Source organism: Calonectris borealis, chromosome 33, assembly GCF_964195595.1.
Source record: "Calonectris borealis chromosome 33, bCalBor7.hap1.2, whole genome shotgun sequence".
In the NCBI taxonomy this organism is placed as follows: Eukaryota; Metazoa; Chordata; class Aves; order Procellariiformes; family Procellariidae; genus Calonectris; species Calonectris borealis.
This window is the reverse complement of record NC_134344.1, coordinates 157,467-180,248: the sequence shown is the minus strand read 5'-3', so window position 1 is coordinate 180,248 and position 22,782 is coordinate 157,467. Positions and strand designations below refer to the sequence as shown.

The 22,782-nt window shown below is 61.1% G+C and overlaps 2 protein-coding genes and 2 long non-coding RNA genes across 14 annotated transcripts in view; 1 reads left to right on the top strand and 3 right to left on the bottom strand.

The window, feature by feature from the left end:
- The window catches only part of LOC142074137 (class I histocompatibility antigen, F10 alpha chain-like), a 62,825-nt gene that overhangs the window by 3,258 nt on the left and 36,785 nt on the right, over positions 1–22,782 (top strand). For 2 of the 4 annotated variants that reach the window (XM_075134601.1, XM_075134607.1), the window contains one exon: positions 115–377. The exons of the other annotated variants lie outside the window; for them this stretch is intronic. In XM_075134601.1, coding sequence (XP_074990702.1) covers positions 115–128 — 14 coding nt within the window. In that variant the 3' untranslated portion in view covers positions 129–377. Of the gene's footprint in view, positions 1–114; positions 378–22,782 lie in introns of those variants that run through there. 4 annotated transcript variants of the gene reach the window in all.
- Positions 281–2,838, bottom strand: LOC142074136 (antigen peptide transporter 2-like). Its single transcript, XM_075134600.1, has 6 exons — positions 2,492–2,838; positions 2,231–2,410; positions 1,968–2,141; positions 1,750–1,909; positions 1,541–1,677; positions 281–1,463 (listed from the first exon to the last, which is right to left on the bottom strand). Exons 1-6 carry the CDS (start codon positions 2,711–2,713, stop codon positions 1,161–1,163), a joined length of 1,176 nt encoding a protein of 391 aa, XP_074990701.1. The 5' UTR covers positions 2,714–2,838; the 3' UTR covers positions 281–1,160.
- LOC142074145 (uncharacterized) lies at positions 4,010–8,114 on the bottom strand. Of its 3 annotated transcripts, none has more exons than XR_012670532.1 (3): positions 7,825–8,114; positions 7,527–7,646; positions 4,010–4,024 (listed from the first exon to the last, which is right to left on the bottom strand). It is a non-coding gene; the product is annotated as an uncharacterized LOC142074145 (long non-coding RNA). The 3 variants fall into 3 exon arrangements; XR_012670531.1 differs by lacking the exon at positions 4,010–4,024 and adding an exon at positions 6,114–6,406; XR_012670530.1 differs by lacking the exon at positions 4,010–4,024 and having other exon boundaries at positions 6,991–7,646.
- On the bottom strand, positions 9,308–14,224 carry LOC142074147 (uncharacterized). Of its 6 annotated transcripts, none has more exons than XR_012670537.1 (5): positions 14,207–14,221; positions 12,453–13,441; positions 11,863–11,946; positions 11,104–11,683; positions 9,308–11,061 (listed from the first exon to the last, which is right to left on the bottom strand). It is a non-coding gene; the product is annotated as an uncharacterized LOC142074147 (long non-coding RNA). The 6 variants fall into 6 exon arrangements; XR_012670538.1 differs by lacking the exon at positions 14,207–14,221 and having other exon boundaries at positions 9,363–10,300; positions 10,376–11,061; positions 12,453–14,094; XR_012670540.1 differs by lacking the exon at positions 12,453–13,441 and having other exon boundaries at positions 9,362–11,061; positions 14,207–14,224.

Below are 22,782 nucleotides of genomic sequence, written 5' to 3'. Positions count from 1 at the left end.
CGCAGCCGGAGCAGCACCGGGCTGCGGGAGGGGGGCACCAAGACCCCCAGAGCAGAGAGTTGGGGACGGGGAGGTGGCCCTGGGTGACACTGTCTCTTCCTCCCGTCCCTGCAGGGATCACCGCCTAACCGCTTGGCGAGGGGCCGGCTGGAGGAGGCTGGGAGCTGCCTGCAGAGAACGCTTGTCCCGCTGCGCTTGCTGGCTACGGGGGTGGCTCTTCTGGCTGCATGAACTTCCTATTCTCCAATGTTTTTTAAAATTGAGCACCACAATTATTACCTTTATTTTGGTTTTTTTTTCGATTTTGAGATTGTAACTGATTTCTTCTCCCTGTGTACGTTTCCTGGCGCGCACAATAAATGCTGGTCCCCACCCTCCGGCGGGCTGTGCCTCCTCTCCCGGTGCCTGGGCTGCTCTCGCAGCCTCGGGTCGAGGGTTGTTCCAGCCCCCCCCCCCCATCACAAAACACTTCTTCTGGCCAGTCTCCATCTCCCCTCTTTCAGCTCCCAACCACGGCCCTTGTCCTGTCACTACAGGCTTCGGTAAAAAGCCTCTCTCCCTCTTTCTGCCTTCGAGGAAAGCTGCAGCCGTCCAAGCCACCCCGCTGGCCCTCGCGATCGCTGCCTGAGAGACGTGGCCAGTGCTGTCTCCGTGCTGACTGGCTGAGGGTGGCCGATGCCCTGCGGGGGTGGCTACAGCGATGGTGGCAGAGGCAAAGCCCTCTGGGCTGCTGGGTTGTGGCAGCAGGACCTTGGTGCTGGGTAGAGCCCCTGGCTGTAAAGGTCCCCGGTGTCGCTGTCCAAGAGCCCCTGGAGGGCACCAACGCAAGGAGCAAGCAGACCAGGCAGCACGAACTGGGGTGGTTCAGGTCGACCTGGACTGGGAACGTCCTCGTGAGCTCTTCACGGCTCGGTGGGCCCGTGTGACGTCGGGGGGAGAGACACAACGTAGGGGTTGCAATATCGGTGGCTGTGATACCACGAGTGCGAGGCCAGCAGATCAAGTGCATCGCCGCGAGGCGAGCGCCACGCCCTTCCCGTGGTGGCAGTGACAACCGGAGGGCGAGCGTCTGGCTTCGGCGCCCAAGACCCCACAGCCAGGCCGGGCTCTTCCCCCCCGCCCCCGTGACCCAGTCGGCTCCTCCCCGAAGCAATTCTGCTTTATTTTGTACAAATCTCTGTCCCGACGGGAGCAGCCCCCTCCTCCTGCCCAGCTGCAGAGGCAGGAACCGGCGGCTGCTCCCCGCAGCCCATCCCCGGGGTCTCTGGCCGCCCCGCGCTGGGGGAGCGCTGCAGCAGGTGCCTGTAGGGCCCCCGGCGGCTCCGCAGCTCGGCGGGCGTCCCCATCTCGACCACAGCGCCGCGTTCCAGCACCACGACGCGGTCGGCCGCCCCCAGCATCCGCGGGCAGTGGGTGATGAGCAGCACCGTCCGGGCCCCCCCGCGCCGCACCCACTGCTGCAGCTGCGGGAGAAGCCGGCACCCATCAGCACCCGCTGTGGGGCCGGGACCCCACCACCCCAGCACCTCCCCCTGCTCACCGCCACCTCGCCCTCCCCGTCCAAGGCGCTGGTGGCTTCGTCGAGGATGAGGACGGTGGGTTGCCGCACCAGGGCCCGGGCGATGGCGATGCGCTGCTTCTCGCCTGCCGAGAGCTGCCCCCCTTTCTCCCCCACGTCTGCGGGACGAAAGGCCGGGGGTGAGCGGGACCCGGATGCCTGGGTCCGTCCCCCCAGCCCCCGGCACTCACCGGTGTCGAAGCCCCGCTCCAGTGCCGAGATGAAGCCCAGGGCGCCGGCAGCGCTGGCAGCCGCCCTCACCTCCTCCTCCCCGCAGCCCTCCAGCCCGAAGGTGATGTTGTCTCGGATGGTGCCGGAGAAAAGCACGGGCTCCTGCCCCACCAACGCCACCTGCCCCCAGGCGCAGGCTGAGCCCAGGCACCGCTCGGCGCAGTTGTGCTGCCCTCACCTGGCGGTGCAGGTAGCGGTGCTCGTAGTCCCGCAGCGGCACCCCGTCCAGCAGCACCTCCCCGGCCCCGGGCTCGTAGAAGCGCTCCAGCAGCCCCGCGCAGGTGCTTTTCCCGCTGCCGTTGAGTCCTGCCAGCGCCGTCACCTCGCCAGGGCGCAGCTCGAAGGAGACGTCCTGGGGGTTGGGGGGGTGGGGGTGCAGTGCTGGGTGCTCAGGGACACCCCCATCCCCTCCTTGGGGACCCCTGAGACCCCCGCCTCTACCTGCAGGACGAGGTGCTCGGGGTAGGCGAAGGAGACGCGCTGGAAGGCGACGTGGCCCCGCAGCGTGGCGGGTGCCCGGGTGCCCCCGGTGTCCCCGGTGGGTTCCCGGTCCAGGTACTCCAAGATCTCGCGTCCGGCTGCCGCTTTGCTCAGCAAGTCGCCGTGGCCAAACACGAGCGCCTGCGCAGGACAGAGCCGCTGGCACCGGGGACAGGGACAGACGGACACGGGGCACGGGGACACAGGCGTCACTGGTCTCACCTGCACGTGGCGGCCGACTTTAGCCTGGCAGAGGAGGCGGCTGCCGGGAGGGAGTGGGACTGGGCCCGGGACCAGAACCGGCAGCGGGACCGTGGAGAAGGGTCCCGGGAGCAGGAACGGGAGCGGACCGGAGCGGGGACACCGGCACCGGGAGCGCAGCGGGGCACGACCGGGACACGCCGGGACCGGACCGGAGCAGAACCGCAGCTCACCGGGACACATCGGAGCACACGGGGGCAGGACCGGGGCACCCCGGGACCGTATCAGTCACACCGGGACACATCGGAGCACACGGGGGCAGGACCGGGGCACCCCGGGACCGGATCAGTCACATCGGGACGCATCGGAGCACCCCGGGACCGGATCAGTCACAGCGGGACGCATCGGAGCACCCCGGGACCGGATCAGTCACACCGGGACCGGACCGGGGCACACCGGGACCGGACTGGGGCGGACGATGGGGGCGGCCCCCGCCCGCCGCCTCCCGGCCCTGCTGAGCCCCGAGCGCCGGCGCTGCGCGGCGGTGGCGGCGCTGATGGCGGCCTCGGTCCTCGGTACTGGGGGATGGGGGGCACCGGCGGGCACGGGGGGTGATGCTCTGGGCTTTTAGAGGTGGCAGCACCCAACTTGGGGAGGCAGCACCCAGCTGGGGGGGTGCCCTGAGGTTGGGGGGGGGGGGCAGCACCCAGCTGTGGAGGGGGATACTATGAGCTGCGGGGGGGGGGCAGCACCTAGTGGGAGGGAGCTCTGAGCTTCGGAAGGGCAGCACCCAACTTTAGGGGGGGATGCTCTGAGCTTGAGGGGGACAGCACTCCGTTTTGGAGTGGCAGCACCCAGCTGTAGGATGCTCTGAGCTTTTGGGGGGGCAGCACCCACCTTTGGGAGCAGCACCCAATTTTGCGGGAGATGCTATGAGCTATGGAGTGGGCAGCACCCAGCTTGGGCAGGGGAGGGATGCCCTGAGGTTTGGGGGGGGACAGCACCCAGCTTTGGAGGGCAGCAGCATCCAGTTGGGGGGGGTGCCCTGAGCTGGGGAGAGGGACAGCACCCACTTTTGGGGGGGCCAGCACCCAGCTTTGGGGGCAGCACCCAACTTGGGCAGAAGAGGGATGCCCTGAGCTTTGGGGAAGGGGACATCGCCCAACTTTGGGGGGCAGCACCCAGTTGGGGGGGGCTGAAGTACCACTCTGGCGGGGGGTGACACAGACCTGAGGGGGACCCCGTCACTCTGATGCTGTGTTCCCCCCTGGCAGGGGAGGTGGCCGTCCCCTACTTCATGGGGCACGTCACCGACTGGGTGGCCAGCGCGGATGAGGTGGCTGCCGCCTGGCCCTTGGTGCTGCTGGGGCTCGGCAGGTAGGACGGTGACACCGGGGATGTCACACACAGCAGGGGGGTGACACGTGTCCCTACGCTAAGCCACACCGGTGCCATCACCACAGCGCCGTCACCAAATTCACCTGCGTTGTCACCTACATGGGGACACCGAGCCGGGCGCTGGGACGTCTCCAACGTCACATCTTCGCTGCCATCCTGCAACGGGATGTCACCTTCATGCAAATGACAGGGACCGGTGCAGTGACAGTGCAGGGGACGGGGGATGTGGAGGCCACCCACGCGGCGGTGACCGAGGCGCTCAGCCTCTTGCTGTGGTACCGGGCGCGGGGCGTTTCTGGTCACCATGGTGTTGTCACCCCGCCTGGCCTTTGTCACCCTCCTGTCCTCCTGCTGCTGCCCCGGGGCGTTGGCAGGATCCAGCGGGTACTGGCGGGACAAGGCGTCCCTTGTCACCTCCCTGTGCCCACTGTACCAGGGAGCAAATGTCTTCACCTGCCTGACGTTACATGGGCCCACTGAGCTGTGAACAGTTACAAGATAGAATCATAGAATCATTAAGGTTGGAAAAGACCTCTGAGTTCATCGAGTCCAACCGTCAACCCAACACCACCATGCCCACTACACCATGTCCCTAAGCGCCTCATCTACACGTCTTTTAAATACCTCCAGGGATGGGGACTCCACCACGTCCCTGGGCAGCCTGTTCCAAGGCCTGACCACTCTTCCAGTAAAGAAATTTCAGTTAAAGAAATTTCCAATCTAGGCCTCCCTTGGCGCAACTTGAGGCCATTTCCTCTCGTCCTATCGCTGTTACTTGGGAGAAGAGACCAACCCCCCCCTCACTACAACCTCCTTTCAGGGAGTTGTAGAGCGCGATGAGGTCTCCCCTCAGCCTCCTCTTCTCCAGGCTGAACACCCCCAGTTCCCTCAGCCGCTCCCCATCAGACTTGTGCTCCAGACCTTCAGCAGCTTCGTTGCCCTCCTCTGGACACGCTCCAGCACCTCCATGTCCTTCTTGTGGTGAGGGGCCCAGAACTGAACACAATATTCGAGGTGCGGCCTCACCAGTGCCGAGTACAGGGGCACGGTCACCTCCCTGCTCCTGCTGGCCACACCAGTTCTGATACAGGCCAGGATGCCGTTGGCCTTCTTGGCCACCTGGGCACACTGCCGGCTCATGTTCAGCCGCTGTCGACCAGCACCCCCAGGTCCTTTTCCTCTGGGCACTTTCCAGCCACTCTTCCCCAAGCCTGCAGCGTTGCCTGGGGTTGTTGTGGCCGAAGTGCAGGACCCGGCACTTGGCCTTGTTGAACCTCATACAGTTGGCCTCGGCCCATCGATCCAGCCTGTCCAGGTCCCTCTGCAGAGCCTTCCCACCCTCCAGCAGATCAACACTCCCACCCAGCCTGGTGTCACCTGCAAACTGACTGAGGGAGCACTCGATCCCCTCGTCCAGATCGTTGATAAAGATATTGAACAGGACCGGCCCCAGTACTGAGCCCTGGGGAACACCGCTCGTGACCGGCCGCCAACTGGATTTAACTCCGTTCACCACAACTCTCTGGGCTCGGCCGTCCAGCCAGTTTTTTACCCAGCCAAGAGTGGACCTGTCTAGGCCGTGAGCCGCCAGCTTCTCTAGGAGGATGCTGTGGGAGACAGTGTCAAAGGCCTTACTGAAGTCCAGGTAGACCACATCCACTGCCTTTCCCTCATCCACTGTGGGTCACCTGGTCATAGAAGGAGATCAGGTTGGTCAAGCAGGACCTGCCTTCCATGAACCCGTGCTGGCTGGGCCTGATCCCCTGGTTGTCCCGGACATGGCTCGTGAGCACCCTCAAAACGAACCGCTCCATGATCTTCCCCGGCACCGAGGTCAGGCTGACCGGCCTGTAGTTCCCCGGATCCTCCTTCCGGCCCTTCTTGTAGATGGGCGTCACATTGGCGAGCCTCCAGTCGTCCGGGACCTCCCCAGTTAACCAGGACTGCTGGTAAATGATGGAGAGCGGCTTGGCCAGCTCCTCCGCCAGCTCCCTCAGTAGTGATGGCCCTGGTTCATCTTCCTCCCTAAACGAGCTGATTTTCTTGTGTATTTCTTCTTCTGTACAGGGGCGACTGATACCGGCACAGATTGGTTCTCTGGTTCAGCCGCAGTGACTGTTGCTGGGGTTTGGGTAGCCGCAGTGCCTGTGACGGGGGTTGGAGTAGCCGCGGTGCCTGTCGCCGGGGTTGGAGGACCCGCGGTGCCTGTCGCCGGGGTTGGAGTAGCCGCGGTGCCTATCGCCGGGGTTGGAGGACCCGCGGTGCCTGTCGCCGGGGTTGGAGGACCCGCGGTGCCTGTCGCCGGGGTTGGAGGACCCGCGGTGCCTGTCGCCGGGGTTGGAGGACCCGCGGTGCCTGTCGCCGGGGTTGATCGCCGGACGGTATTTCTAAATAGTTGTTTAACCCTAAACAAGACCTCAAGCACGTTCAGAAGACATCGCAATATGAACGTGCTTGCTTGAACATCCCAAGGATGTTCAAAACTCTCAGGAACCATTGTGGAGGGCTTCACGAAGAGGATAGAAGAAAAAGGAGTTTCTGGAGATATGAAAGGGAAGATGAACAAGTGGCGGAAAGTGTCCCACCCTGTCTCCCCCAGAAATTCATTCGCCAAGGAGAAAAAAGTGTAATTACTAATAGTTTTCGAGAGGTGGTTCCCGAGGTACAGAGATGACGGCAATGCTGAGTACAGATACCGGATTAGACTCACGACCAATGATTTTATCGTATCACAAAACAGCGTTACACAGCGCAGCAGAATGATAACCTTGAGCCAGTTCCCAGCAGCGATAAACAGCACAACAGGGAATACGCACTGCAGGCAAGGTATTCCAGAACCCAACATCGAGAGCCAGCCCCACAACTCTGAGAGCCAATAAATCAACACTGTGACCAGCGACTATTAAACCAATACAATGAGTGCTTGTACCCAATTTTGCCTTAACACACTTTGGTCAGATCTGTCGTTATCTCAACCCTTTGTGCCCCACGTTGGGCGCCAAAAAGAACTGCTGTGGTTTAACCCGGCAGGCAGCCAAACACCACACAGACACTCGCTCACTCCCCCCCACCCACAGTGGGATGGGGGAGAGAATCAGAAAAAAAAAAGTAAAATTCGTGGATTGAGATAAAAACAGTTTAATAGAACAGAAAAAGAAAGGATAATAATAATAATAATAATAATAATAATAATAATAATGATAGAATATACAGAATGAGTGATGTACAGTGCAACTGCTCACCACCCGCTGATCGGTAACCAAGTAGCGATCGCTACTACCTGGACCACGCCTCCCATTCATATACTGAGCATGATGTCACATCATATGGAATACCCCATTGGCCAGCTAGGCCAGCTGTCTCAGCTATGCTCCCTCCCAGCCTCTTGTGCACTTGGCAGAGCATGGCAAGTCCTTGACTAGCAGGGCACTTAGCAACAACTAAACCCACCCGTGTGTTATCAACATTTTTCTCACACAAAATCCAAAACACAGCACTAGGAAGAAATTTAACCCTACCCCAGCCAAAACCAGGACAATTGTGCACGCCAGGAAATGTACACACGGAGAAGAAATCAGTTACAATCTCACACATAAAAACCAAAATTGGAATAACTCCGATGCTCAATTTTAAAGGTATCGGAAAATAGGAAGCTCACCCAGCCACAAGAGCCACCACTGTAGCCGGGGGGGGGGAGGCGCAGCGGGACAAGCGCTCTCTGCAGGCAGCTCCCAGCCTCCTCCAGCCGGCCCCTCGCCAAGCGGTTAGGCGGTGATCCCTGCAGGGACGGGAGGAAGAGACAGTGTCACCCAGGGCCACCTCCCCGTCCCCAACTCTCTGCTCTGGGGGTCTTGGTGCCCCCCTCCCGCAGCCCGGTGCTGCTCCGGCTGCGGGTCCCACGGGGGAGCACCGAGAGCTGGGGCCACCCCGTCCGTCCCCCCGCTCCCACGCCGTACCTGTGCTCGAGCTGCCAGACCCCCCGTCCGTGCCTGCGAGACAGAAACAGCCGTGAGCTGCCAGCCCTGGGCTCGCTACGGGCACGGTGCACGTGCCAGGAGCCGGCCCGGAGCCACGGCCGCGCTGCAGCCCCTGGCAGAGGAGGACGGTGCCGCGAGCACCGCAGGCCAGACATGACCTCTTCCATACGTCCCCGCCACGGGGCTTTAAATGGGGCAGCACAGGGAGGACGGGGGATCAGAACGTGCCGGCAGCGGCCAGAAACCGGAGCCACGAGACCGCCCCGGCACTGGGCGAGGTGTGAGGCCCGGGGGCAGCGGGCACCGGCACGAGAGCTGCCCCCCGTCCAGCACTCGGGGTGTCACCTCAAGCCGTGATGCAGATCCCCTGCACCCGGGGCGTGGCTGGGCTGGCACCCAGCCCCACCGCACCCTGGCACAGCCGGGGGCTGGGAGGGGTCCCAAATGCTGCGGGAGGGGACGACACGGGACGGGGTGGGGGAAGCCCCTCTGGCTCTGGGATGGGGGGCCTGAGCACCCTGGAGAGGGCACGGGGCTGGGAGCCCCTCTGCTTCTGGGGGTCTCCACTGCCGTGGGGATGGCGAGGGGCTGGGACAGGGCAGCCAGGAGCTGCAGGGACAGCGAGAGGCTGGGACGGGGCGGCCAGGAGCCTCCCAGTCCTGGGATGGGGGTCCTGGGCACTGTGGCGGTGGGGATGTGCTGGGCTGGGGTGGCCAGAAGCCCCCCCGCCTCTGGGACAGGGGATCCCAAGCACTGGGGGGCTGGGACAGGGCAGCCGGGACCCCCTCGGCCTGGGGGACAGGGGGGCTGGGAGCCCTCTGACAACGACACCAGGCAGGGAAGGGCCGGCACAAGCCGGGGCAGTAGCGGGGGGCAGGGCAGGACCCTGGGGGGGTTGGGAACCCTCCTGTCCCACGGAGCCCGTCCCAGCCCCACGGAGCCCCAGCCCCCCCCCACTCACTCCCGCTCTGGTTGTAGCGGCGCTGCGCTGTGTCCAGGCTCACACGGTCAATCTGCTGGTTGCCCTTTGAGTTCTGGGTGTTCCTGTCCCAGTACTGGGGGTCCAGGTTGGCCGCCATCCAGTCCGCCCAGGGCTCCGTCCTCCCCGTCTCGCTGTCGTAGCGCACAATGGGGATCCCGTCCACGTACCCTCCAGTCACGAACTGGAACATGGAAGTAGCGCAGGGAGTGGAGCCCTGTGGGGACACGGGGGGCGGTGAGAGGCGGGGGGCAGAGGGGCTTTAGCGGGGACAGGGGTGAGGGTGCCCAGGTGCAGGGAGGGATAGGGAGGCTGGGTGGGGGTTCCAGGGAGCAGATCGGCAGGGTGGGAGGGGGGCAGCTTCAGGGGGGATGTGACTGGTGGGGGGGTGTTGGGGAGCGAGGTGTGCCTGGGAGAGGGGTCCTGGTTCTCAGGAAAGGGAGCCCGGTGTCAAGCAAAGGTCGCGTCCGGGGGCTGGGAGACCCAGGATGCCTGGGAAGAGGGGTCCGGGGGGGTCCGGGTGCCAAGGAAAGCAGACCCAGGGGAGGGTCAGGGGGAGCGGGAAGGGGGTCCAGGGCGGGATGGGGGTCCCAGTGCCCAGGAAAGGGGGGTCCAGTGGGGTCACGGGAAGGGGGAATGGGGTGGGGGGCCTGAGCGGGGGTGCTGGTACCCACAGAGGGGGACCGGGGTGGTCGGAAAGGGAGGGCCGGGGGGTTCCCTGTGCCCAGGGAAGGGGACTCCAGCGGAGCCCCGGTGTGCAGGGATGGAGGGGGGTCAACGGGAGGGATCCCTCAGAGGAGGAGAGCAGCTTCTCAGTGCCCCTTTGCATGACCTCAGAGCAGGAGACACCCCTGGAGCGCTGGGATGGGGGGCCCGCGGCCCCTCAGGAGGGGCAGGCAGGGCAGGAGAGGTGGGCGAGTTGCACTGTACGGAAGGGAGAGATTCGGCCAAGCAGCCGTTACCGTTCGGGATGACGTGGTCGAGAGCCTCTGGGTGAGGATTAGGCGGATGGAAGACAAAGCAGACGGTGCAGTGGGTGTCCACCACCCATCGCCCAGCCAGGATGACAGCACCAATGAGTTATTCCATAGGAGAAACCTCTGGATCGGTCGCCCTTGTCCTTACGGGAGCCTTCAACGGCCCAGACATCGGCTGCGAAGGCCATGCTGCTGTGACGAGCAGGTCTGGGAAACTCCTGAAGCTTGTGGAAGATGACTTCTCGTCACAAGTACTCAGCGACCCAACCATGAGAGATGCCCCCCTAGACTTGTTCTTTGTGAACAGGGAAGGACTCCTTGGAGATGTGATGGTCGGTGGCTGTCTTGGCCGCGGTCGTCATGAAATGGTTGAGTTTACGGGGGTGCTGGTCGGCAGCAGGCTCAACGGGAGTCAGCAGTGCGTCCTGGCAGCCAAGAGGGCAAACCGCATCCTGGCGTGTCCCCATCCCTGCTCCTGCTGTCCCCACCCTGGCTCCTGCTGCATCAAACACGGCATCACCAGCCGGTCAGGAGAGGGGATTGTCCCGTGTATTCAGCGTTGCTGTGGCCTCACTTGGACTACTGTGTGCAGGTCTGGGCCCCACCATCTGAGAGGGATGTGAAGGTCCTCGAACATGTCCAGAGGAGGGCGACCGAGCTGGTGAAAGGCTGGAAGGCAGCAGTCCTCTGAGGAGCAGCTGAGGACTTTGGCCTTGTCTAGTTTGGAGAGAAGACTGAGGGGCGACCTGAGGTGGGGATGTGGAGAGGGAGGTGCTGAGCTCTTCTCCCTGGGATCCATGCACAGGATGCATGGGAATGGCTCAAAGCAGCGCCAGGGGAGGTTCAGACTGGACATTCGGAAGCAATTCTTTACCGAGAGGGTGGTCAAACCCTGGAACAGGCTTCCTGGAGAGGTGGTCGATGCCCCAAGCCTGTCAGGGTTTAAGAGGCACTTGGACAATGTCCTTAACACACTTCAACTTTTGCCCAGCCCTGAAGGGGTCAGGCAGTGGGACGAGATGAGATGATCGTTGCAGCTCCCTGCCAACTACTCTGTTCTCATTCCTCAGTGCCCGTCTGCATGGCCTCAGGGCAGGAGACCTTCTCGGTGCCCATTTGCATGGTGCCAGCGCAAGAGACCTCGGTGACTGTTTGCATCGCGCCAGAGCAGGGGACCTTCTTCTCAGTGCACATCTCTGTGGCCTCAGAGCACGAGACCAGCTCCTCAGCGCCCGTCTGCATGGCCTCAGGGCAGGAGACCTTCTCAGTGCCCATCTGTGTCACGTCAGGGTAGAAGACCACCTTCTCAGCACCCTTCTGCGTGGCTGCGGTGGGTTGAACTTTGCTGGCCACCAGGTGCCCACCCAGCCGCTCTGTCACTCCCCCTCCTCAACTGGTCAGAGGGAGAAAACGCCACGGAAAGCTCCTGGGTCGAGATAAGGACAGGGAGATCATTCACATCTCACATCTCTCACATTGTCTCACTCCTCTCTCCCGGCTCCGGTTGCGCAGCAGTTTTTTTCCCTTCTTAAATACGTGATCACACAGGCGCTACCACCGGCGCTGATGGGCTCGGCCTTGGCCAGCGGCGGGTCCATCTTGGAGCCGGCTGGAAGTGGCTCCACCCAACACGGGGGCAGCTCCTGGCATCTTCTCACAGAAGCCACCCCCGCAGCCCCCCCGCTACCAAACCTCGCCACGCAAACCCAACACGGTCCCCAGCACGGGGAAGGACCTTTTCTTTCTCCACCACCTCTGTTACGCGGTTCCCATCAGAGCTTGGGGCTTGCCGCAGAGATACGGCCGGTGCCCTCAGCACCTTGAACTCCTGAGATCATGGTCGTTCAAGAACAGGCAAGGTTCTTGGCCCCGCACCGGGATCCTGCAACAAGAAGGAAAGCCACCGCTGGTACCGTTGGCTTAGCGGTTGTCCCCTCAAGCACCTGGAGGGGACGAGGGCTGCCTGCAAAGGGACAGCCCCAGCAGGCACGTCCCACCACGCCCCTGCCCGTCCCACCGCAAGACGGTCTCCCCACAGCCCTGGCTCGCAACACGACTCACACGTGGTGGAAGCTGCTGCCATCCACCCACTCCAGGCGCTCGCCCTGGCTCCGCAGCCCAAGCCCCTGGGCACAAGAGGAGCTCCTGGGCAGGAAAGAGAGAAGCCAACAGTCAGGGGCTGCTGCCAGCCCCACGCCACTCACTGGCCCAGCCCCACGATGGTCCCTGACGGCCTCGCAGGCAGCCCCGGCCCCGCACCGCTACCACCGGCCCTGCGATGGCCGCAGCTCCCACCCAACGGCTGCTCCAACAAGCTCCAGAAGCTTCGGAAGGAGCTCACCAGCCCGGCCAGCGCTGTTGTTCCTGCTCTGCCGCACCTCTGCCCTGCTCGGGGTCCAGCCGAGCACCGCGGACGGGGAGCCCTGGGCTCCATGCCGCACCCCGTGGCACTCCAAGGCCAGAACTGCATCTCTGTCCCCACAAGCACCTCTCACTGCCCGGCACCAACCCCTCGGTCTGCACCCAACCCAGAACCCTCCTGCTTCACCCTGGAAGGAGCCGCACCCTTGCCAGCCCCAGCCCCTGGGGGTGACACTGCCACAGGGACACTGTCCCCTCCACACAGGCCACAGCGGTGGCCCTGCACTCACCCAGAAGCCTGCGTGTCCTTACGCCTTTATCCCCAGGCACCCCCGGCCCCAGGGGCTCCTCCACGTCCCCAGCGGTGGCGCAGAATCCGTTCTCCTCCCCTTGTCCCACGGGAAACGGAAACGTGGGATCGCTTTGCGGGGATAAGCAGGGGCTGGCGCCCGAGGCACCCCAGCTGCTGGCGAAGCCTTTTGTAAGCCAGGCTTCGACCCAGTGTTACCACAGCACCGGGCACCATCGTCTTGGGAGACTGCAGAGAACTCGATGACGACGCAGCAGACCGGGACGTTTAATTCTGTCACCTGACTGCAGCCACCCTTGGCGTTCACAGATCAGCCGTGGCCCGGCGGTGACACCCAGGCTCGGGAAGGCGATGCCACCACAGTCCTGCCCTGTCCCTGCTCCACCTGTGACGCTGCCGCCTGTCCCCAGCACCCAGCCAGCCCCTGGGGAGACAAACGCAGCGTCAGCGAGCTCAGGGACCGGCCCTTGGCCCCCAGCAGAGCCAGCACCCTCCCACCACCCTGCACGCACCCTTCCCGGACAGCCCGCGAGGCATTCGCCGGCTGGGAGCATCCCCCGTCCCAGCTCAGCGGACACGCAGGAAGGAAGCGTCAGCACCCGCAGACGGAGGCAGGAACAGGGTGCACCCGCTGGGACAAGGCACCGCGCCGGCCCCCAGACCCCGAGACTGGAGGCTCACGATGTCCCTAACCCACAAAGCGCTACAGGCCCGGACGTGTCAAGGATACCGAGTCAAAGCCACTGCAAAACCCCGCTCCCCTCCGAGCGGAAGACACCGAGGCTTGGTCTCGCCTGTGTTTTACAAATGGATGAGCTCACAGGATGAAGGGGATAGGAGGGCAGGGCTGCTCTCCTGCAGCCCCTGCACACCCGAGAGTCAGCTCAGCTGGCAGAGCTCCAGCTGGTGCCTGGGCACCGACATCCTTTAGCGGGGCTGCGGCGACAGCACAAGGAGGGCTGGGTTCAGCTGAAAGAGAGTAGATTCAGACTAGACCTAAGGAGGAAATTTTTTACGAGGAGGGGGGTGAAACACTGGACCAGGTGGCCCAGAGAGGTGGGAGATGCCCCGTCCCTGGAAACATTCACGGTCGGCTTGGACGGGGCTCTGAGCACCCTGATCTCGTCGGAGATGTCCCTGCCCACGGCACGGGGGTTGCACCAGATCACCTTTAAAGGCCCCTTCCAGCCCAGACCCTCTCTGGTTCTGTCACCCTACCCCCCCATTCCTAGGGGGTACGGGCTGGGGCCCCTCAGCAGCCCCCGCGCTGGGAAGCTCAAGGGGGGACAGGTAAAGGAAAGCCTCCGCAGGACCCCTTCTCCCCCACACAACCCACACGGCGCTGCAGCTGCTGCGGCACCGGCACGCACCGACGCCCGCACACCTCCCGCTGCCGGCACAGGACGGACAGCACCGGCTCAGCCCCCGCGGCGCAGCAGACCGTTCACCCCGGGGGGCTGGGGGGGCCGGGCACAGCAGCTCCCGCCACGCCGCCGCCTCAAAGGCTGCCCCGCCCCGACTGACTCCGCACGGCTCCCAGCCCGCCACGGCTGAGGGCACAGCGCGAAGGGGGAGCCCACAAGCGGCCGCTCCCCCACCGGCCCCCGGGCGGGAGGCGGGAAACGGGGCGGCGGCACGCGGGGAGCGCCACGCCAGGCTCCCTTCCCCACAGACCCCCCCACGCCCCCCCCGCCAGCGGCCGGGCCCCAGCAGCACCGACCGCCCGGTCCCCACCTGCGCCGGGGCCCGCCCGAGCTCCGCCGCCGCCGCCCCGCGGGGACCCGCCCGCTCCCGCCGTCCCGCCGGGCTCCTCCACGTCCCCAGCGGTGGCGCAGAATCCGCCTCCTCCCCCTGTCCCACGGGAAAGGGAAACGCGGGGTCGCTCTGCGGGGATAAGCAGGGGCTGGCGCCCGAGGCACCCCCGCTGCTGGCGAAGCCTTTTGTAAGCCGGGCGCGACCCGGTGTTGCCGCAGCACCGGGCACCATCGCTCCCGGCTCCGGCTGGGACAGAGTCAGCTTCGCTCCCGGCAGCGGGGGGTGCCCGCGCCGTGGGTTCGGCAGGAGAGGAGCTGATGGCCCGGTGGGGCTGCGGGGGGTGCCCGGGGGCTGCTCTTGTCTTTTTTTTCGTTTTCCCTCGGTCTTCGGTGGAGAAGCTGGGGGTGGAGATCATAGCCAGCTGGCCAATGGGGTGTTCTATACCGTGTGACGTCATGCTCCGGGGAAAACCGGGGGGGGAAGGGGGAAGGGGGGAAGGGGGAGGAAGGGGGGGGGAAGGGGGGGAGGGGCCTCGCCCCCCCTCGCGGTCCCCGCTCGGCGGCCGGTGAGCAGTTGCACTGAGCACCGCCTGCTGTGCGTGTTCCGCCGTTGCTGCTGTTCCCAGTGTTGTTATTACCGATCTGCTTCCCGCCATTTCCGTTATTGACCTGTTTTTACCTCAGCCCGCGGGTTCTCCTCCTTGTGCCCCCCCGATTCCCCCCCCATCCCACCGGAGGGGGGAGGGGGGCAGCGAGCGGCTGCCTGGGGTTCAGTCGCTGGCGGGGGGAAGCCAGGGCAGCTTTTCTCCTCTGACGCCGCCGGGGGTGGGGTGAGGGAAGGGGGTTTTCGTCACGGCCCCCCCAGCGCCCCTCGCTCCCCGAAACCGGGGGAAACGGCCTGAGGGAGCCGGCAGCGGGGACTGCCAGGGGCTGCTGGCCCCGCGGCAGCAGGGAAGGGGCCTGGAGCAACGGCAGCAGCCCCGGCTGCTGGCACCGGGGGTGCCCTGCACCCCGGGCGTCTCCCTGGGCGAAACGCGACCAAGCTCCCGCCCGAAGCGGAGCGCCTGGGCGAAGGCTACGGCGGCGCCGCGCCGGGAGGAGGGGCGAGGCCCCACCGCCCCTGCACAGCCGCCCAGGGGCTGGAACACCTGCGCCGCGACTGGCTGCCTCCCCCGCCGCTCCTCCTTCTTGCGCGCTGATTGGGCAGAGCGGTGGGAGGGCGGTGCCAGGCGTTGGCGGGCGGGCCCCGCCCCTCGCTCCCCTCGCTCCCCTCAGCGCTGCGCGGGCGCCGTGAGGGCGGCAGGAGCGGGCGGGTCCCCGCGGGGCGGCGGCGGAGGCGGAGCAGCAGCTCGGGGCGGGCCCCGGCGCAGGTGGGGAGCGGGCGGTCGGTGCTGCTGGGGCCCGGCCGCTGGCGGGGGGGGCGTGGGGGGGTCTGTGGGGAAGGGAGCCTGGCGTGGCGCTCCCCGCGTGCCGCCGCCCCGTTTCCCGCCTCCCGCCCGGGGGCCGGTGGGGGAGCGGCCGCTTGTGGGCTCCCCCTTCGCGCTGTGCCCTCAGCCGTGGCGGGCTGGGAGCCGTGCGGAGTCAGTCGGGGCGGGGCAGCCTTTGAGGCGGCGGCGTGGCGGGAGCTGCTGTGCCCGGCCCCCCCAGCCCCCCGGGGTGAACGGTCTGCTGCGCCGCGGGGGCTGAGCCGGTGCTGTCCGTCCTGTGCCGGCAGCGGGAGGTGTGCGGGCGTCGGTGCGTGCCGGTGCCGCAGCAGCTGCAGCGCCGTGTGGGTTGTGTGGGGGAGAAGGGGTCCTGCGGAGGCTTTCCTTTACCTGTCCCCCCTTGAGCTTCCCAGCGCGGGGGCTGCTGAGGGGCCCCAGCCCGTACCCCCTAGGAATGGGGGGGTAGGGTGACAGAACCAGAGGGGGTCTGGGCTGGAAGGGGCCTTTAAAGGTGATCTGGTGCAACCCCCGTGCCGTGGGCAGGGACATCTCCGACGAGATCAGGGTGCTCAGAGCCCCGTCCAAGCCGACCGTGAATGTTTCCAGGGACGGGGCATCTCCCACCTCTCTGGGCCACCTGGTCCAGTGTTTCACCCCCCTCGTCGTAAAAAATTTCCTCCTTAGGTCTAGTCTGAATCTACTCTCTTTCAGGTGAACCCAGCCCTCCTTGTGCTGTCGCCGCAGCCCCACTAAAGGATGTCGGTGCCCAGCCACCAGCTGAGCTGACTCTCGGGTGTGCAGGGGCTGCAGGAGAGCAGCCCTGCCCTCCTATCCCCTTCATCCTGTGAGCTCATCCATTTGTAAAACACAGGCGAGACCAAGCCTCGGTGTCTTCCGCTCGGAGGGCAGCGGGGTTTTGCAGTGGCTTTGACTAAGTATCCTTGACACGTCCGGGCCTGTAGCGCTTTGTGGGTGAGGGACATCGTGAGCCTCCAGTCTCGGGGTCTGGGGGCCGGCGCGGTGCCTTGTCCCAGCGGGTGCACCCTGTTCCTGCCTCCCTCTGCGGGTGCTGACGCTTCCTTCCTGCGTGTCCGCTGAGCTGGGACGGGGGATGCTCCCAGCCGGCGAATGCCTCGCGGGCTGTCCGGGAAGGGTGCGTGCAGGGTGGTGGGAGGGTGCTGGCTCTGCTGGGGGCCAAGGGCCGGTCCCTGAGCTCGCTGACGCTGCGTTTGTCTCCCCAGGGGCTGGCTGGGTGCTGGGGACAGGCGGCAGCGTCACAGGTGGAGCAGGGACAGGGCAGGACTGTGGTGGCATCGCCTTCCCGAGCCTGGGTGTCACCACCGGGCCACGGCTGATCTGTGAAAGCCAAGGGTGGCTGCAGTCAGGTGACAGAATTAAACGTCCCGGTCTGCTGCGTCGTCATCGAGTTCTCTGCAGTCTCCCAAGACGATGGTGCCCGGTGCTGTGGTAACACTGGGTCGAAGCCCGGCTTAAAAAAGGCTTCGCCAGCAGCTGGGATGCCTCGGGCGCCAGCCCCTGCTTATCCCCGCAAAGCGATCCCACGTTTCCCTTTCCCGTGGGACAAGGGGAAGAGGCGGATTCTGCGCCACCGCTGGGGACGTGGAGGAGCCCCTGGGGCCGGGGGTGCCTGGGGATAAAGGCGTAAGGACACGCAGGCTTCTGGGTGAGTGCAGGGCCACCGCTGTGGCCTGTGTGGAGGGGACAGTGTCCCTGTGGCGGTGTCACCCCCAGGGGCTGGGGCTGGCAAGGGTGCGGCTCCTTCCAGGGTGAAGCAGGAGGGTTCTGGGTTGGGTGCAGACCGAGGGGTTGGTGCCGGGCAGTGAGAGGTGCTTGTGGGGACAGAGATGCAGTTCTGGCCTTGGAGTGCCACGGGGTGCGGCATGGAGCCCAGGGCTCCCCGTCCGCGGTGCTCGGCTGGACCCCGAGCAGGGCAGAGGTGCGGCAGAGCAGGAACAGCAGCGCTGGCCGGGCTGGTGAGCTCCTTCCGAAGCTTCTGGAGCCTGTTGGAGCAGCCGTTGGGTGGGAGCTGCGGCCATCGCAGGGCCGGTGGTAGCGGTGCGGGGCCGGGGCTGCCTGCGAGGCCGTCAGGGACCATCGTGGGGCTGGGCCAGTGAGTGGCGTGGGGCTGGCAGCAGCCCCTGACTGTTGGCTTCTCTCTTTCCTGCCCAGGAGCTCCTCTTGTGCCCAGGGGCTTGGGCTGCGGAGCCAGGGCGAGCGCCTGGAGTGGGTGGATGGCAGCAGCTTCCACCACGTGTGAGTCGTGTTGCGAGCCAGGGCCGTGGGGAGACCGTCCTGCGGTGGGACGGGCAGGGGCGTGGTGGGACGTGCCTGCTGGGGCTGTCCCTTTGCAGGCAGCCCTCGTCCCCTCCAGGTGCTTGTGACTTGCGGAAAACAGACTCCACAATCTGTGAGATTGTAAAGTAGGTATGTTTATTCAGCGCTGGGCGGCACGAGGGGTAACCCCACCAAAGTCGTGCGCGCCTCAACACGGTACTTGCCAGAAATATATACAGCGAAATGTTGCATATACATAATACGCCTATACATATGCATGACCTATCCCCGCTTTGTATTAAAATAAGCTTGAAGACGTTATTTCCATGAGCCCCTCCTATCTACGCTTGCGCATTGCCTCCTGGTGGTGGTCGTCGGGGGTCGTGGGGATGAAGGTTAGTGGTTCCTCTTCGTCACCGCTAACAACCCCCGTCTTTGCGCACACTCAGTTGTTCCTTGGCCTTTACCCAAATCACAGGGTTGGTTTCAACTGGCTTCGAACAAACTCCTGGTTCTTATCAGGAGCTGTTGTTGCGATTCCTCCGCTGAGCCTTACAAAAATGTTGCAACTAATGTACTAAGTCATTTCGCCCATAGTTTCAATTCTTTAATCACTCATCCCTTCTCGTTCACCCTTTCATTCCCCCCTTTTCTGAAGAGTTAGTAAATTCTTTTAAAACTTCTAGAGCGGCCGATATATTTACTAAAGCCTTCTCTAATTCACTTACTCCTAACCAGGGGAGAAACCACCTAGCAAAACTATGGAATCCAGTATTTCTTTCTATTAATGGATTAGCATTCCGTTTTCCTCTAAATTGTTTCCTATAGGTTCGTAACAGTCCATTTGATCCCACCCAATCTGTAAGGTTTCGTTTAGTTTCAATATCTGGTATTATAGTTCCCATAGCACATTTACCTGCCCATCCCAGAGGCAATACTTTATATCCCTTGGATCCACAAATCCAGTACCACCCTCATCCAACTGGGGTGGGCCAGCCTTTGGGAGTAGTATTACTTCTTCGTCTAGTTTGTTTGCTAGCCCACATATTTGCATTTCCATAACTAATATACGAGGTGCAATTGGGATAATCTCCTACAAATTTCAAATTTTCACACCCTTTACTCGTGCGATTTCCCCCTATATTGCTCTCCATTCCTGTAATATTCTCTATTTGGCACCTCTGAACACAAGGCCCTCCTTGGGTATCGTTCCACAATGAGCTTAAATCAATCATCCAATTTAGATTCTCTTGTCCAACGTCTATGTATTCTTTAAGGGACATGTTCTGAAATGCCTTGGTTATTCTAGAATCATTTGAGAAAATTGTGGCAATTACGGGATGACCACTACCTAGACTCTTTGGCAGGTGTGAACACATCCAGCAATTAGTCCAATTCATAACTCCAGCGATTTTATTATGGAGCTGTAAAAAGGTATTACTTTCCCACGTATAAACTGTTCTTGCCCATAGTCCTATTATACCTACGATGAATACCCATGAATACCCATTTTTCGTTGAAAGCGTAATTTTAGGGGCCCAGCTGGCGTTGATTTCCATAGTGACCGAGGGGCCTTTTTCACTCTGGTATGATGGATCCAGGCGCTCTGTTCTTCAATCTTGATTGCCGTGAAGGAGGTAAGGAGTACCTGGAATGGTCCTTCCCACTGTGGCTCCAAAGTCTTTTCTGTAAGAGACTTTATATACACATAGTCCCCAGGTTGTATGTTATGTACGGGCCCATCCAAACCCCTACTTCGAGTCCCAACCACATGCTTCTCAATTTTACTGAGTTGTTTGCCTAATGCCACCATATAGGAGGTCATGATTTCATCCCCAACTTGTGTAGACATCCCTTTCTGTATTCTATAGGGTCGTCCATACAAGATTTCAAAAGGGCTCAGTCCTTCTCTTGCTCTTGGCCTAGTTCGTATGCGCAAAAGAGCCAAAGGAAGGGACTGAGGCCAGGCCAAGTTAGTTTCCTGTCCCAATTTCACGATCTGCTGTTTGATTAAGTGGTTCATTTTTTCTACTTGGCCACTCGACTGAGGGCGATATGGGGTATGAAGCTGCCAATCTATGCCCAAATGGCGGCTAATTTGTTGTACTACTTTTGAGATGAAATGTGGTCCTCTGTCAGAAGATATGGTTGCTGGAACCCCAAAACGTGGTATTATTTCTTGTATTAATGTTCTAGTTCCCTCCCGAGCCTTGGCTGTTCTGGTAGGGAATGCCTCTGGCCAACCTGAAAAGGTATCAATCAACACCAATAAATATCGATACCCCCCTTTTCTTGGGAGTTCTGAAAAGTCGATCTGCCATTGTTGTCCAGGCCCGTTGCCTTTCCCAATTTGGCCCATTTCTGGTTTGGGGGTATTCTTGGGATTAATCTGGAGGCAAAGATCGCACTGTTGAGTTACTTGTCTCACAGTGGTGTATAGATTTCTGGCTACGATCTCTCTAATTAGATGTTTATATAAGGCTTCTGCCCCCCAATGTCTCTTCTTATGTTCCTCCCTTATCAGAGACCATGTTAGATAGGAGGGAATGATTAGTTTCCCTTGTGGGGTGAGAGCCCACCCCTCTTTATTATATGTCCCTTCTAAATCTGTAATAAGCTTTTGATCTTCTTTTGTATATTCTGGCTTACCTTCTAGGGAGATTCGCCCATCAGGGACTAAAGCTCCTTCTGTTTTCACCTTTGCTTTGGCTGCCTGTTTTGCCTCTCTGTCCGCCAGCTCATTTCCTCTTTCCAACTCCGAATTCACTTTCTGGTGCGCTTTAATGTGCATGATGGCCACTTTCTCAGGGAGTTGGACTGCCTCCAACAGTTTCAGGATCTCCTCTGCATGTTTGATGTTTTTACCCTGTGTGTTCAGTAATCCTCTCTCCTTCCAGATTGCTCCATGCGCATGTACGACTCCAAAGGCATACTTCGAGTCTGTGGAGATATTCACAGCTTTGCCTCGGGCCAATTCCAAGGCGCGAGTTAGAGCAATTATTTCTGCCTTCTGTGCAGAGGTATTCATGGGCAAAGGCCTTGACTCTATTACTTCCTGACTGGTGGTAATGGCATATCCGGCATGTCTTTTACCACTTAGGACATAGCTGCTTCCATCCGTGAACCAGTTTTCCGTGTTTTCCATGGGACTGTCTCTCAGGTCCGAACGGCTCGAATATGTTGCTTCTACGGTTTCCAGACAGTCATGATGCACTGGTTCTCCTGTGTTTTTACTGAGGAAAGAGGCTGGATTGACAATGTTAGTGACTACAATCTCCACATCATCTTGTTCTACCATTATAGCCTGGTATTTCAAGAATCTTTGTGGGGAAAGCCAGTGTCCACCTTTCGCTTCTAGTACTGCAGATACTGTATGGGACACCAACACAGTCATTTTCTGGCCCAGGGTGAATTTTCGGGCTTCCTGGATGTTTAGTACTACGGCCGCGATTGCTCGCAAGCATCCAGGCCAACCCTTTGCAGTTGCATCCAATTGTTTGGAAAGGTAGGCAACTGCTCGTCGATACGGGCCCAGATCTTGAGCTAATATGCCTAGGGCAATCCCCTGCTTCTCGTGGGAAAAAAGGAAAAATGGCTTACTTGCATCTGGGAGTCCCAAGGCTGGGGCCGACATCAGGGCCTTTTTTAGCAGCTCAGAGGCCCGTATGGTCTCTTTGTTCCATTTAAGGGGTTTCTGCTCAGTGGTCGTTAGTGCATACAGGGGTTTAACAAGCAGTCCATAGTTGTAGATCCACAGTCGGCACCACCCAGTCATCCCCAGGAAAGTTCGTAACTCCTTCACCGTTTGCGGTCTCGGAGTTTGGCATATTATTTCTTTTCGGGCCTGTCCCAAAGTCCTTTGTCCAGCACTGATTTCATAGCCCAAATAAATCACCTTGCGCTGTATTACTTGGGCTTTCTTCTTAGACACCCGGTACCCTTGGAGCCCCAAGAAATTTAATAGACTCACCGTCCAGGTGATGCAATCATTCTCTGTTTCGGTGGCAATCAGGATATCATCCACGTATTGTAGCAGTTTTCCCTTTTCAGACGGGATTTCCCATGATTCCAAGTCCTTTGCAAGCTGATTGCCAAAAATCGTAGGGCTATTTTTGAATCCTTGTGGCAACACCGTCCAGGTGAGTTGAGTCTTGCGACCGGTTTTGGGGTTTTCCCATTCGAATGCAAATATTTTCTGGCTGGCTTTATGGAGAGGGAGGCAAAAGAAGGCATCCTTCAGGTCTAAAACAGTAAACCAAGTTAGCTCAGGCGTTAATACAGTTAACAGAGTATATGGATTAGCCACTACGGGGTAGAGATCCTCAGTTATCTTATTTATAGCCCGTAGGTCCTGGACCACCCGATATGAGCCGTCGGGTTTACGGACAGGTAGTATGGGAGTGTTAAAGTCAGATTCGCATTCCTTTAATAATCCCAGTTGCAAAAATTTTTCTATTATTGGCTGAATTCCCTCCCTGTCCTCCTTCCTTAGGGGATATTGTTTGATTCTTACCGGCTGTCGTCCGTCTTTGAGCTTAACCTCAACAGGTGAAGCATTCTTTGCTTTCCCGGGCACATCGGTGGCCCATACCCCGGGATATACCTGGTTCATGATTTCTTCGCTGATTTTTCCTTCTGTAGGAACACTAGTTAGGGATAAACTCATTATTTGGATATACTGCTGGTCATTTACCTCCAGAGTAATTTCTCCCTTTTCAAATTTAATTATTGCACCCAATTGTTCCAATAAATCCCTCCCCAGAAGTGCTTTTGGGGAGTTAGGCATGTACAGAAATGTGTGGATGCCCCATTGTTTTCCCAGTTTATATCTCAGAGG